Source organism: Coloeus monedula (assembly GCF_965178545.1).
Source record: "Coloeus monedula genome assembly, chromosome: 14".
Lineage (NCBI taxonomy): Eukaryota > Metazoa > Chordata > Aves > Passeriformes > Corvidae > Coloeus > Coloeus monedula.
The window spans coordinates 9,901,226-9,914,620 of NC_138794.1; the positions used below are offsets into that span (position 1 = coordinate 9,901,226).

Sequence of the window (13,395 nt, forward strand, 5' to 3'; positions counted from 1 at the left end):
ACTGCACACAAGGAAGTAATTCCATGACCAAGCCCGGGTGTCTGAGAAGCATCACTGTAGACTATTATTAGTTTTTTTAGCAAATAATACTGACTAGACCTTCTGCCAGCAAATGAACCCTTGAGAAGTGCATGTGACTCCTCTCTCCTGCTCTCCTGTTCTCTTCCAACACCCTCTGCCCACCTGGGGCCATGCAGGGCTGAGCAAAACCCTGAGTGCAGATCCTGCACTGGGATCTCCAGATCTCAAGAGCCATCTCTGAAGGGTTTCACTGTGGGGAAGAGGTCTGGGCTCACCCTTCCCAGGGGTGGGCCTGACACATCCTAATGGAACACAGCTCAAAGGTTTGCTCAGGGGGATGACAAGGTGGGGTGCTGGCAGTGTCCTTGTGCCCTGGCACACCCAGCTTAGAGCCCCAGAAGGCATCATTAGGTTCAAGCAGGCCGAAACCACCATGGTCTGCAAGAGACAAAAATGACACTTCCGAGAAAAAGTGTCCCCCCCCCCCCTTCCATTCCAGCAAAAAGTGTTTCCTTAAAATGTGAACAACCCCCAACTTTCCAACCACATTAATACTGCGCACTGTAGCTCAGCAGCAAAGGAGTTGCTTCTAGACACATCATTAAGAAATAGCTGAAGCAACCACAATGAGTAAATTGCTACAAACCACTTTCCCCTAAACAGAGTTCCCAACTCTTAAGCCACCTCGATGATGATCTCTGTAAGCAACAAAACATCCTTATTTTTCCATCAAAAATCACATCACCTCATTTTCAGTCAAATTCAGGATTACATCATCAGCTACTTATAAAAATAATCTGTATTGTTGTATCCCCTTGGATGCACTTGAGTCAGTCATAAGCATATGGGCATCACTGCTGGAGAGGCTGGAGTGGGCTGCCCCTTCCCCTTAGGATTTTTTTCCTACAACTGAGCCTTGTGGTAATTTCCCTTCCAATCCAGTTGTTGAAACATTTGAGGTTATGTTAAAGGTGCGGGCCACCAGGCCTTGCGTTTTAAAATAGATGATATAAAATACTGGCAGGACAATTCCTATCAGGAGCATAATAAAAACGGCGTTCCACCACTGGATTCCACAGTCCGCACCGTTACCAGTCTCCCGCTTCCCTGCCTCGGGCAGGGGCCTTTCCAGCGCCTCCACGCCGTACTCCGCGTTCAGCTGCGCGTTCAGCTGCACCTCCACCTGCACGGCGTCCTGGATGCTCTGGTCAATGCCCCTGAAGTACTCGCTGAGGCGCCGGCCGCCAGCGGAGCCGCCCGCGCCTGGGTCGGGCTCTGGCAGCTCCACGCGTGTCAGGCCGGGCTGGGCGGGCTCCGCTGGGGGCAGCCGCAGCGCCCCGGTGCTCTCCGTGAGCAGCCCGTACGGCCGCACCGGGATCTTGATGGACTTCAGTGCGTACAGGTCCTGCTCCCGGATGAAGTTGTTGACACGTTTGATATCCGCAACCTACGGCATCCAGAAAGGACACAGACAGTGACTGCAGCACAACCCCGGAGTGAGGCAGGAAGCAGCTATAAACCAGTGTGCAGGGAGCTGTCATGGAATAAAAGCAGGCCCAGGATTCAAGTGGTTAGGTGTTCTGCAGAGATGCCCCAGCTGTGCCAGGGTGCTTTAGGTCCTGCTGGATAGAGTCAGTCCCCTGCTAAACCAGTCTACCACCTCCTCTAGTGCTCTTGTACCTGCTGTGTTTTGCTCCATACTGCTTTTCCTTTGTTTTGCTTTCTTTTCCCTTCTCTCACTTAGTTAAGGCAAGAAGAATCTTTGTAACAGATCCTTTTTAAAACAGTTTTCATACCTTACACATGAGTGCTTAAGGTGAGAGCACAACACCAGTGTGAGCAGGCAAAACTCCCCTCCTGCTCAGGAAATGATTTCAGAGTGATCAGAGCTCCACTTTGGGAGCAAACCAGTTCTGAAAACAAGGGCAGAGCCTGGAGAGCAGGGGAGCATCTGCCACACAGGCAAGAGCATCCTCTGCTCAAGCAGCACCTCTCTTCTGCAGGACCAGCAGCTCATCCAGCTCATTCCTCCTGAGCTGCTCAGTGCTCCTGCTGAACAACAATCACCTCTGTGCTCCTGTCACCACCTTTGTTGGTTCCTGTGTAGGGTTCCTGTCTGTGAGCTGTATCCCCACCCAGAGCAGGAAGAGCAAAGAAGAACAAGCCACATGTGCAGCATCACACACAGAGACAGGCAGTACCAATGCAAAGACAAAGGCAAGGCAGTGTCCTTTATTTAACATTAAATAAGAGAAGATGCTTAATACAGTGGACACTCACAGCCACCCAGTAAGTACAGCAACTCCTCAGTTGCACTAAACCCTCTGTCAAAGAAAAGGAACAGGATGTCAGTGCGTGCCAGGAACTCTCCACAGCAGCCAAGGAGATGCGAAAAGAACCTTGAGGAAAAGGCTGGAGGACACAAAACAGCAAGAGCCAAACCAAAGAGAAAGGCAACACAAACAGGTAAACCACCTCCCATACATCACACCAAAGAGATACACTACAGGGACTGTGCTTTGCTCTTTCAGAAATTACAGCAGGACCTGCATTCACTACACACTCACACACTTGAGGCTGCCAAGGAAACTGGAGAGCTAAAACAAAAAACCCACTTTACTTCCTAAGCACTCTGCTCAAAGGTAGAGATGAGATGGATGCCTGAATCTCATGTTTACTCTGCAAAGCTTGAGAACTCTGAAAATGGCACATTTAATCCAGGACCTGATCTGAGGACCCTGAGGCAAAAGGAATCCTCAGCCACTAGTTCAGGCTCCTCACAGCTAGCCCTAGCGTAACCTCCGGACTTAAACCCTGCAAAATCTCTTAGTTATAAAATAACAATCTCACCCAGAGCCTCCTAACTGAGGTGCTGCTTCAATTTCTGGATTTGTTCCAATGAAAACAAATTACTGGGACAGTAAATATCCCCTGTGGTGTCTGCAATCAAATACTGCAGTGTGGTGCTAAGGCTCTACAAACAGAAAGTGGAGCAGCACTCAGACAGAAACAACGAACAACGAAGCATGCGAGAGATTGGGCTGCACAAGCATTTAGGCTTATTTTCTCTAATCATTTTTTTTGGCTGCAGTGAGCTCCTCTTGTCCCAGCTAAGAACAATGCCAAAAGCAAGCCAGGACTATAAATGGTCAAGAGTAAAAATAAAAATTTTGAAGTGCTTTGCATCCCTGCCAAGTTATCTGTGGCACATGCACAGAGCTATTTGTTGCACTGTCTTAATACCCCCTCCTCAAGCAGATTCTGAAACCAATGTCAAGTTCTCATTGATTTCAAGAAGTTCATCCTGGATTTTTACACACATTTGCCTATTTATCTGTGGTTACAGTTCCTCTTACTGCTGTCCTAGTGACCTTTCAGGAGCTGTTTAATTGTGCAAATAAAACAAAACACATGAAAACTGTCATGCCAGTCCTTAAAAAGACAAATACACAAATCTCCTACAATAAGGATTTCTGTACTTGTTCAATTTAACTGGAACAAGTCAGAAGTGCCCTTTCTGGAAGAGAGGGAGGCAGCAGGACAGTTCTTTTCCTGTGGGAGGAGAACACTAACTACGTGGTCCCTTCCATCAGCTTGCTCTTCCCTTGGGCAGGGCCAGCAGCCTTCAGAGGGGCTGAAAGGTTCCAGGAGCGGGACAGCAGAGAAGCAGCCATGGCAGGGACAGGACTGGGCCCTCTGAGTGACAGTGCAGAGGCACAGCAGGACTTTTCAAACCACAGTCCAAAGAACTGTCCAGAATCTCCATCCTCTGAATTCACCCAGCTGCTGCTGAGAGCACCACACAGCCACAGCTCCAAACCCAACCAAAGCTCAGCTCTGCCTTCTCAGGCTCTCCTGGGGCCAATCAAGGCCTATTCAAGTCCTACCAGACTCGCTTCTCCGCATGCATCAGGCTCATCAGCAGAACCTGCAAGGGTGCCTTTTTTGTTTTGTTTTTGTTTCTAAGGGCATGGGAGGGGAGGAATTGCTGCAATCCCTCTAAGGCCTCTTGCCTCAGCTGCACCGCACAGCTGCTGTGTGGTTAAGCAAGACAGACTGCAATTGCATTGCAGCAGTGAAGCCAGAGCCATATCATTATCCCCACTGCAGTCACTGGCCAATTGTTTGCATCATGGAACTCTGAAATCACAGTCCAGCTTGCAGAAAAAGGAGGCTCTAAAAATACAGCTCAAACTGCTAAACGACAGACGGCTTCTAATGTTCAGACCAGGTAATTAAACTTTTCATCAGTTTTGCTCTGCTTTGGAACAAAGAAAATGTGTTGTGTAGTGTGTTCCAACTCAGAGAAATCTCACTGTGCACACACCCTTCCTCCTGCCCACAGGCACCTGAACTGTGCACGCTTTGAGATGACAGCAGACAACCAAAACCCACACACACACCCCACCTGGATTCTGGGACTGAACTTTGGCACCTTTCCACATCCAACCCTGTCAGACTCAGACCTTCCTTGCAAAATGTAAGCTGATACGTTTCAAAAAATAAACAAAAAACCTCACCCATAACGGCGGTGTTTCTTTGTACTGCTAAATTTGCTTTAAAAACTCCAATGTTCCTTGAGAGCAGAGTCCTGACCCTAATTTCTACACTCAGCTTCCTAATGTTTGCCCTCACTGAAATAACTTAGTACAACCTGCACTTAGTCACTGAAATTAAACAGGAAAGTAGGTCAGGCAGGGTATGAGGCTGACAACATCTTCCTAGGCTGTTGGCTGAACAACTCTTTTTTGTGTTTGTTTGGGGATTTTTTTGCCTTTATCCAGTTTTACCCAGACACTGATCATTCATAAAACAGAGAAGGCCAACACTTTCCAGTGTCAAAACTACCAGACCACAGGACTGGAGACCGCTGCACATGAAACCCCTCCGATGTGATTAGCCCCAAGCAGAGGCAGCCCTTACCTTACAGCCGTACTGCAGGGCCAGCTTGTTGAGGTTATCCCCCTCGGTGATCTCCCGCTCCAGAAGCACCACGTCCCCCAGCCTGTCCCGGGCAGCGCTGCCCCGCTGCTGCTCCTTGCCCCTGGGCCGCAATTCCATCACGTTGAGCTCCTCCTCTGAGGACTCATCTGAGTCAGATCGGCCATTGGGAAACACATACACCTGCCTGCCCGGGAAGTTGTGGACAGTGACAGGAGCCTGGAAGGATCTTGTTCGGCTCTCATTCAGCCTCATCTTTTACACCAGTAGCACCTGTAACAAAACCCAGACATTTTTAGTTTCCTACCAGGGTTCAGTTCTTAGCATGAAAGATTCAGAGAATGCACAAAAAGTTGGCAGGTGTGAACACTCACACACACAAAGGTTTCTTGTACCCAGGGCAAATCCAGAAGTGCCACTCTTAACAGCAGTATTAGAAAAGTTATGTACTCAAACTTCAGCAATCAGTAATCTTTTCCCAAGTTGGTTTTTTTTTTTGTTTGTTTTGTCTACCCGTGGACAAACCACCTTATAAGACTATGTTGCTACACATTTTAAATGCTACATTCTATAATTTCATTAAAAAGCAACACAGTCACTTAAGCGAACTGTCTTTAACTATGGTCAAAACATACAGCAGGTCTACCAAGAGACATTAAAAACTGAGCAAAGTTACCCTTTTCATAAGTCCTTAGTTCTCTATAGTTTAAGAATCCACATTTTAAGTTCTTGGAAGTGAACTTTTTTTTCAATAAGTACAGCTCAAGCTTCACTTAAGTTCAACCTGAATAACAAGGCTTCATTTTGCTGCATGAAGACTTGCCTGAGCACTTTAATTATTGCCCAGCCTACAGCTGTAAGGGGTTTTTTTGTTGTTGTTGTTGATTTTTTTTCTTCAATCCTCAGCTCCACAAACAATTTGTTGTTACGGTCAGGCATAGGTAAGAAAACCCCACACTGTTATGGAACCTTGACCTTAACGTTCTCCATCTACCTCTAAGGGATTCTTCAGGTGAAACCACTACGATTTAATGGCATTTCCTTGGCTCCGGGCACGGCACCCACAGCTGCGGGCTGGGCTCAGCTGTGCCGGGGGAGTTCAACATCCAGGACCAGGGTGGACGCTGCTGTGGGACACTCCGGCCGCCCCCGACACAGCTCCCTCCTTAGGGAGTGCCGAACTCTTCCCCAAGCTCCTCTGGGGACCCCGACCCCGTCAGCACTTCAGGAGGATCCCGATACCCTCAAAGGACCCCGATCTCCTCAGCATTTCAGGAGGGTCCCGCTCCCCTCAGGGTGCCCCGCTCCCCGTGGCACCTCGGGGTCCCGATCCCTTCAGTTCCCGCTCCCCTCAGACGGTCTCGCTGCCCTCAGCGCTTCAGGTGACCCCAAATCCCTCAGCACATGAGAAGGGTCCCGATCCCCTCAGAGTGTCCCGCTCCCCCCTGGGGCTCCGCTCCCCTCAGCGCTTCATGAGACCCCGCTCCCCCCAGGACGTCCCGGTCCCGGTTCCGGTCCCGGTTCCCGCCCCTCTCCCCGCGCCCCCCTCACGGACCCGCCGCCATCGGCCCCGCACCGACCTGGCCACGGTCTCGCCCAGCGCCCCTCCCATTGGCTGGCGGCGCCGGGGGCGGGACTTCGGCGCCAGCCGGCCAATGGGAGCCGGGGAAGGGCTGCAGGGCGGAAGGGGCTGAGCGGCGGGGGCGGGACGGGCGGCGGGGGAGGGGCCTCGATTAAAGGGCCCGCGCCCCGGTCCCGGCCGGGCGGGGATCAGGTCACGCACCTGAACAACGGGTGATGTCACACTCCTGAACAGAGGTCATGTCACACACCTGTACAGCGGGACACGCCACACACTTGCATAGCCCCGGGTGAGGTGTCACTGCCCTGGGACACGTCACACACCGGTACAAGGGGTCATGTCACACACCTGCACAGCCCTGTGTTACAGTAACATTTCAGGTACTACACTGTCAATACGTAATATATATCAATATTACAATATGTCAATTTTACATTATGTCAATATTGCCTCCACTCGGTGGTGCCTGCGGAGCAGCCAGCAGAGCTGACCAGCTGTGCTCCACACTGCCATGTTTGCCTTGGCCCATCCTGACTCATGGCTTATGTTTAAAAAACAAGCTCAGGATACACTGTTAGCAAGTTCCACATTCGAAGCTTTTCTGGGGTGCAGGGACAGGAGAAATAATGCCCTCCTTGCCAGCTGTCAGAATCAGCCAGGCACTCCTTTGGGTGCCCACGGGGTGAAGACACTCTGGATGGACAGCCTGGAGTTCGGCTGCTGGCTGCTCTGTGCCCTAAAGGTGATGGACAAACCTGCTGTTAAGTTAAATTAAAGCTAAGTGTAGTCACTGCCATCCCTTTGCCTCGCCCTGTGCAACCCCAGTGCTGGAGGCAAGAGGGGAGGGTATTTCCTCTCCAGCTCAGGCTACCACTGGGTTAGATTCAACATCAGCTGATAAACGTGACCCACTAAGAGGAAGGAAGGCTCCACATGCATCAACAATTTCTTTAAGCAACAGCTGTTCTTCACAGCTCTTACCTGCCCATACACCTTTGTGGGACTGAGGGATTTCAGCAGGGATGGAAGGGTGGTAGGAGAGTGGCCAGGCAGGACTGCAGCTGAGCCAGGACCCCATTTCCCAGCAGGTCACAGGATTTCCTTCCCTCCATCCCTGGGCCAGGTTATCCCAGGAGCAGATGACTTTGGGGCTCAGGCAGCTTAGGTAGTTTTCTGACCCAACAGACAACAGATTTAGTGAGCTGGAGAGGGCTCTACAAGCATGGGCAGTAAATGAAAGGTGCCAAAATACCTTTCCTGAGCCACTTACAGCCTCTCTGTGACTACTGAGGTTCAAAGGTTACAAACAATAATCACGTTTTGTAAAACAGATCCAGGTTAATCTGCTCAAACCTGGAAAATAAACTACTGAGGAAATGCTGGAAACGTGGGGGAATCAACCAGGCTTTGCTGACAGGGCTCACTCTGGGCTGGATTACTTGTACTCGATAGTGTTTAACAAGAAGTAACTGTTTTGTAGGAGTGCTGATGTTGGATCTGGGTCAATTGCATGGATGATGTCATCATTCCAAATAATTGGAATATTTTTGTAGTTAGCAGATAGACTGTGAGAGCTGCAAAGCCCCAAACAAACAGAGCTTGTTTGAGAGCTCAATGGTTTAGTCATTACCTACATTCAGCCAACACAAGAGTCATTCGTGCCCTGAATTTCAGGAAGACATCCTCCTGCCCTGACAGATCAATGCAGAGGGCAACAGAGTTGAGAGTCTGCTCATTTTCACTCAATCCAAAGAGCAGTGTGTCCATGGTGCTGGGCACCAGCTGGAATTCACATCCATGCCAGCTGTTTCCCAGAGTTAATCCCTGTGATAAACAATCAAAACTTTCATGAAGGTCTTGGCTGGGGCTTTCCAAATAATCTAGAACAGGGCTCCTCTCTTGTGTCCCTGCGATTCCTGGGAGCTCTTGCTCAGACCCAGAATTGCAGTTTTCCTCATCACTTGGGATTTGTCCCTCTTTTTTCAGGCTCACTTCAGAAGTGTGAGAAGCGTCAGACACATATTCCCTGTGTCATTCTTTGCTTCTCTTTCAGCTGCATTCTAAGCTGTGCAATAAAATCTCTTGTTTGGATTTCTGATCACCCAGTGACAGGCTACTCTCCACCCTTGGGAAACGAATAACTTCACATGTGAGTGGCAGAAAGCAGCTCCTACCCCTCGTGCCTGGGTGTTCAACGACCTCACCTGAGCGGAGATGGGGCATTTCACACATCCCTGCTCACTTTGTCACCAGTGCCATCTGCTGCTCAGGCTGCAGCTGCTCAGGCTGCCATCTGAAAGTCCCCAACTGCTCAGGAGGAGCAGGAATAACAATTACCATTCATAGATCACCAGGGCCATCATTACTGGTGACCTGATCCACAATTTGGGATTAATAAAAGCAAGGCGGAGTGAAATCAGCCACCTGTTTCCTACACCACATGGGCCATTAACAATACAAATGTAGAATGTGCAGTCAATAAAAGATGAGGGAGGGGATTCTCACAGGCTGTGAACTCCCATCCTGACACCATGTACAGCACAGATTCAAGAAAAACTTCTTGAGCATCTCCTTAATATTGACCAATCGTTCCTGTTTATTTAACAGATATATGGGAAAGGCTCCTACACAGCACTGGGAGGCAATACGAATCTGCTGGTATTTCTGAATTAAACGTCTAAAAAGAGAAAAAGATGAGTATTCCTTTCTACCTTCATATCATTCTTTCCTAGTGGGAGACTGGGAAGGTAGCTGGAGCAAACCCCACCCATACTCTGGACATGGCATTATAGAAATTATGATGCCTCTATTGCAAATAATGAATAAAAGCTGGGCTTTGCTCTGACTTTAGATTAATGCAGCCCAACCAATTTCAGTGGAGTTACCCCTGTGTTAAGTCAGAAGCATGAGCCAAATACAACAAAATAAACCTCTCCCTGGTACCTGGAGTGACTCAGCTTATGCGGGTACTGCACGTACATTTGATTGAATTATACATACAGCCATAATTTTAAGAGGTTGATACAGTAAGCACCCAACACAGGGGAGAAAACCTCAGCTAAATTAAATTAATTATAGGTGTATATACTTAATATAGTTAATTGAGCTATGGAGGTTACTCAGAGTGCATGTTTGGTAGCGTCAGGTTACACCTTGTCTCTTCCAAGGGTTTCTCCTCTTGGAGCTTGTGTAGCTCAGCAGGTTCTAGACTTTGCCATGGAGCACAAGTCCCATTGTTACCTGCCCTGGGAGGGACTCGGGCTGCAGGTCAGCACTCTCAGGAGGGAGCTGATGGTTCAGGTGGTCACATCTGGAAAGGAGCACAGAGCCCATGTGACAGCAGCACTGAGAGCAGGCTGAGAGCCAGCTGCACACCTTCCCTGCAGGGACACAGGCTGAATACAGCCTTCACCCACTGCAGTGTGACCCCAGCCCACCCTGCCAGGTGACAGACACTGTGGCCTGTGTCCCTCCAAGAGAAGAGGAATTTGTCACCCTGAAGTCAGGGTGTGAGGAGCTGGGTACCCTGTACCTCTGGGGTCTCCCAGGGCAGGAGCACAGCTCCTGCCTCCACCCTTGTACGCTTCCTCTCCTGCCTGTAACAGAGCACGTGTGACAATAAAAGCCCAGCTTCATCATTCATCTCAGACATCAAATTACTCCCACCTACGGGGACTACATTTGCAACTCCCTCACGTATGCTGTGACTCAGGAGTGGGACTTTTATCTTGAGAAGCAGAATGCAGATCTCAACAGCACTGCTGTCTCCTGGAGGAGATAACGTGTCTCTGCTCAGAGCCCTCGTTCTGGGCTTGCCTTCTATCACACAGCTCTATTTGGCAGGGGCTGCCTGGCGTGTGTGATAGCAGGCCCTAAATTACTTCAGAAAAACAGAGACTTATTCTTTCTATAAAAACAAATGACTAATTAAAAGTGGTTTTAATTTTGTAGTTCATATTTTCTTGGGATTGTCCCAGACTCTGGAGTCCATGCTCCACACCCTGTCCTTCTGGACGAATTTGGCGAGGCAAAGCACTGTGAAAGATTTGTTCCCCTTCCTCTCCCTTACTCTTAAAATCCCTCCCCCCACTTCTCCCTTCCTGCAACTGGTAAACTGTGAAGAACAGGAATGTTCCTGGGAAGAAACCCAGGCAGAATTGCGTTCAGAACAAGTCAAAGATTTCTTGCATAGCTGAAGCATGTGTTTGCAATCCCCAATTGCCGGAGCATGTAAGCCCTGCCAGCGAGTGCTGTTCCCTTCAGATGTGCTCAGAGAGCTCTAGGCAGTGTCCAGGGCAGCCTGGGGACAATCTGAGCTGAGGAATTGCTCCATGGCCCATCTGTTCATGGTGCCAGGCCAAAAAGGTTCTCAGTGAAAGGATGGCAAAGAGTCATCCCTATCATTCCAAGGAGCTGTGCTAGGGATGGTCAGAAACGGTGGTCTGGGACCTCCCTGAGCCACAAACTGGTTCCATGAGAGAGCTTGGCTGCTACTACCAACCTGTCAGCCCAGGCTTCAGGCAGCTTTTGGTATTGATGCCCTCCAGAATACTTAGCATGTGCTACCCCAGTAAAGGACAAAACCACAAGATCCCTAATTGTAACTGCTGGGAAGCAGTAGAGAGCCAGCAACTACAGCCTGTTCTCCCTTCAGCTTGAGAGGTGCCACTGATCCAGAGAGAAAACTACTCTTCCAAGGAGTGCTATTCAGTGGTTCAAATCTGGAGCCTGACAGGGCCAGGAAGGGTGCAAATTGGGGGCTGGGACACTGGTTGGAAAAAGCAGCTTCATTGTATTTGTGAGGAAGCTTTTGTCCTTGGCACTACATGGAGCACGGGATATTACAGGAGCATAGAGTGAGCCCTTGCTCAAGCTGGTGCTGATACTGGGGAAAAGCATCACTTGTCTTTCCAATGACCTTATTGTGTGAGCTGAGCCTGCCAAGAGCTGTCTCTCGCTCTGTGCTCCTCGTGGCCTGAGCCAAGACTCCTGAATGCTCTGTGCCGTATTTGATATCACTCGGCATCACTGGCAGGCTCCCAGAGCTCACACATGTCCTGGGTGGGACCAGGACACCTCTGTGCTTTGCTGCCTCCAGCTCGTCTCACTTCCAAACAGGTCTAATTGGATTTTGCAATTTTTTGAGTATAAGGAACACCCTGAGCTTGAGGGAGGAACAGAAGGAACAGAAGAGTCTTCCAAAGCAAGATCCTTGACCTCTGTAGCTGCGTAGCTGTGCTGGCTCCTCTTCATGCTTCCCGACAGGGCTCCCAGGTCTTTACTAGTCTGTGGCAACAATAATGAGCAAGTAACACGTGGGGGCAGTAGAAGGCTTTGCTTCCCTGTCTGGGAGCCTGTGGTTGGAGCACCCTTGCAAGGGTCCTGAAGAACTGAGGTGCTCCCAGTTTTGAGGATCACTGTGATGGGCACAAGCTGCTGCTGCTGCTCAGACTCTGGGATAAGGATGTTGTAGGACAGAGGGCCTTTGTGGCCTCCTGGGACAGGATGTCAACACTGAATCCTGGGATTTTGTCACTGCATCTGGTCCTGCCCCAGTTCCTGCAGGCCCAGCCCAAGCACTTCCATGCTCATGTTCAAAGCACTTTCAACGAGAAGACAGTGAGAGTGTTGTCCACAATGGAAAACTGGCTGGAGTGAAAATCCCAGAGTCAGATCCCACTGCATCCCACAGGACAAGCCTTGCTGAGCTTGTTGCACCACAGGCAGGATGGAGCTCAGCACGTCCCTTTCAGTGAGGTGAAGTGAAAAAAAGAAGCCCTTACCTCATCACTGTGAAGAAAGACGAAGGCTTCAACTGCTACCATTTATTCTCTTGCAGACTTGGAATTTTCAGGTAACAGGAAAAAGCCTTGATCTGGGCTGTGAAGGTCTTAAAAGCCAAGTTTTCGGAGTAGGAATATTTCAGACAGGGCTGCAATTTACACAGTATGGCTCTAAGATTTTCTGGCAAGGCTATCTCCAGAATAGGTGTCATTTTTCCTGCTGAGTGAGCAGAACTTCAGGAATTGCTTGTCCACTTGATATTTGCCTGATTGCTCACATCAGTCTCCCCATCATCAGTAACATGGCACAAGCTGATAGAAATAGCAAGAAATGAAAATCCAGCAAAAGCCAGCCTTGTCACCAGAAATGATGATGGATTAATTATAATAAGGGGTGGGAAACAAAACAGCCCTGTGCTCCATGAGTAATTTAAAAAGAGTAAAATCAGATAAATTCCCAGATAGGAAAAGCATTTTCTGTAACTGAGGCTGCTACTTTAATTGGAAAATGCTGTTAACACAACTCTGACCGAGGTGAGGGCAAGAGCACAGCAGGGCTGGTGCAGATCTGCAAGTAAACAGCTGAATTGCTTCTCTCAGCCTCAATCTGCAAAATTCTGAAGCCAAAAGAACAGCTTTAAATGTAAAACTTCTGTTGGAGCTCATGCTTCAATTGGGCTATGAGCCAGGACATGCAAAGACTTAGGGCATTAAAAGTCTCATGGAGATGAAAAGACAGTGGGGAGTCATTTGAGTTGGCTTGTAATGCACTAAGCTATAGCAGGATCTGCCTTCATTCCCTTTAAACCAACTTGTGGGGAGGCAAACTGAGAAGACGGATATTTTATCACTTGTAATTGTTACAGCAAAAGCTAAGGCTAAGCATGGTCCTGATGGAATTCCTGTGTCCTGCACAAAGCCTGGCAGAGGGGTCCCAGCCCCAAGCTGGCTCGGCCTCTCCAGTACCTGGGATGTGAAGTAGCCCCTGAAAATGTCCCAAACCACAAAGTGACCACTTCTAAGGATGTATGAGCTTCTCTGTTGGCTGTTGTTTTCACTTCAAAACAT

At 49.2% G+C, this 13,395-nt stretch overlaps 1 protein-coding gene across 1 annotated transcript; it reads right to left on the reverse strand.

Annotated features, from left to right (window-relative positions):
- Positions 1–525: 525 nt before the first annotated feature.
- LYSMD4 (LysM domain containing 4) lies at positions 526–6,542 on the reverse strand. Its single transcript, XM_082290951.1, has 3 exons — positions 6,518–6,542; positions 4,945–5,235; positions 526–1,468 (listed from the first exon to the last, which is right to left on the reverse strand). The coding sequence occupies exons 2-3, from the start codon at positions 5,215–5,217 to the stop codon at positions 911–913; spliced, it is 831 nt and encodes a 276-aa protein (XP_082147077.1). The 5' UTR covers positions 5,218–5,235; positions 6,518–6,542; the 3' UTR covers positions 526–910.
- Between the last annotated feature and the right edge of the window lie 6,853 nt (positions 6,543–13,395).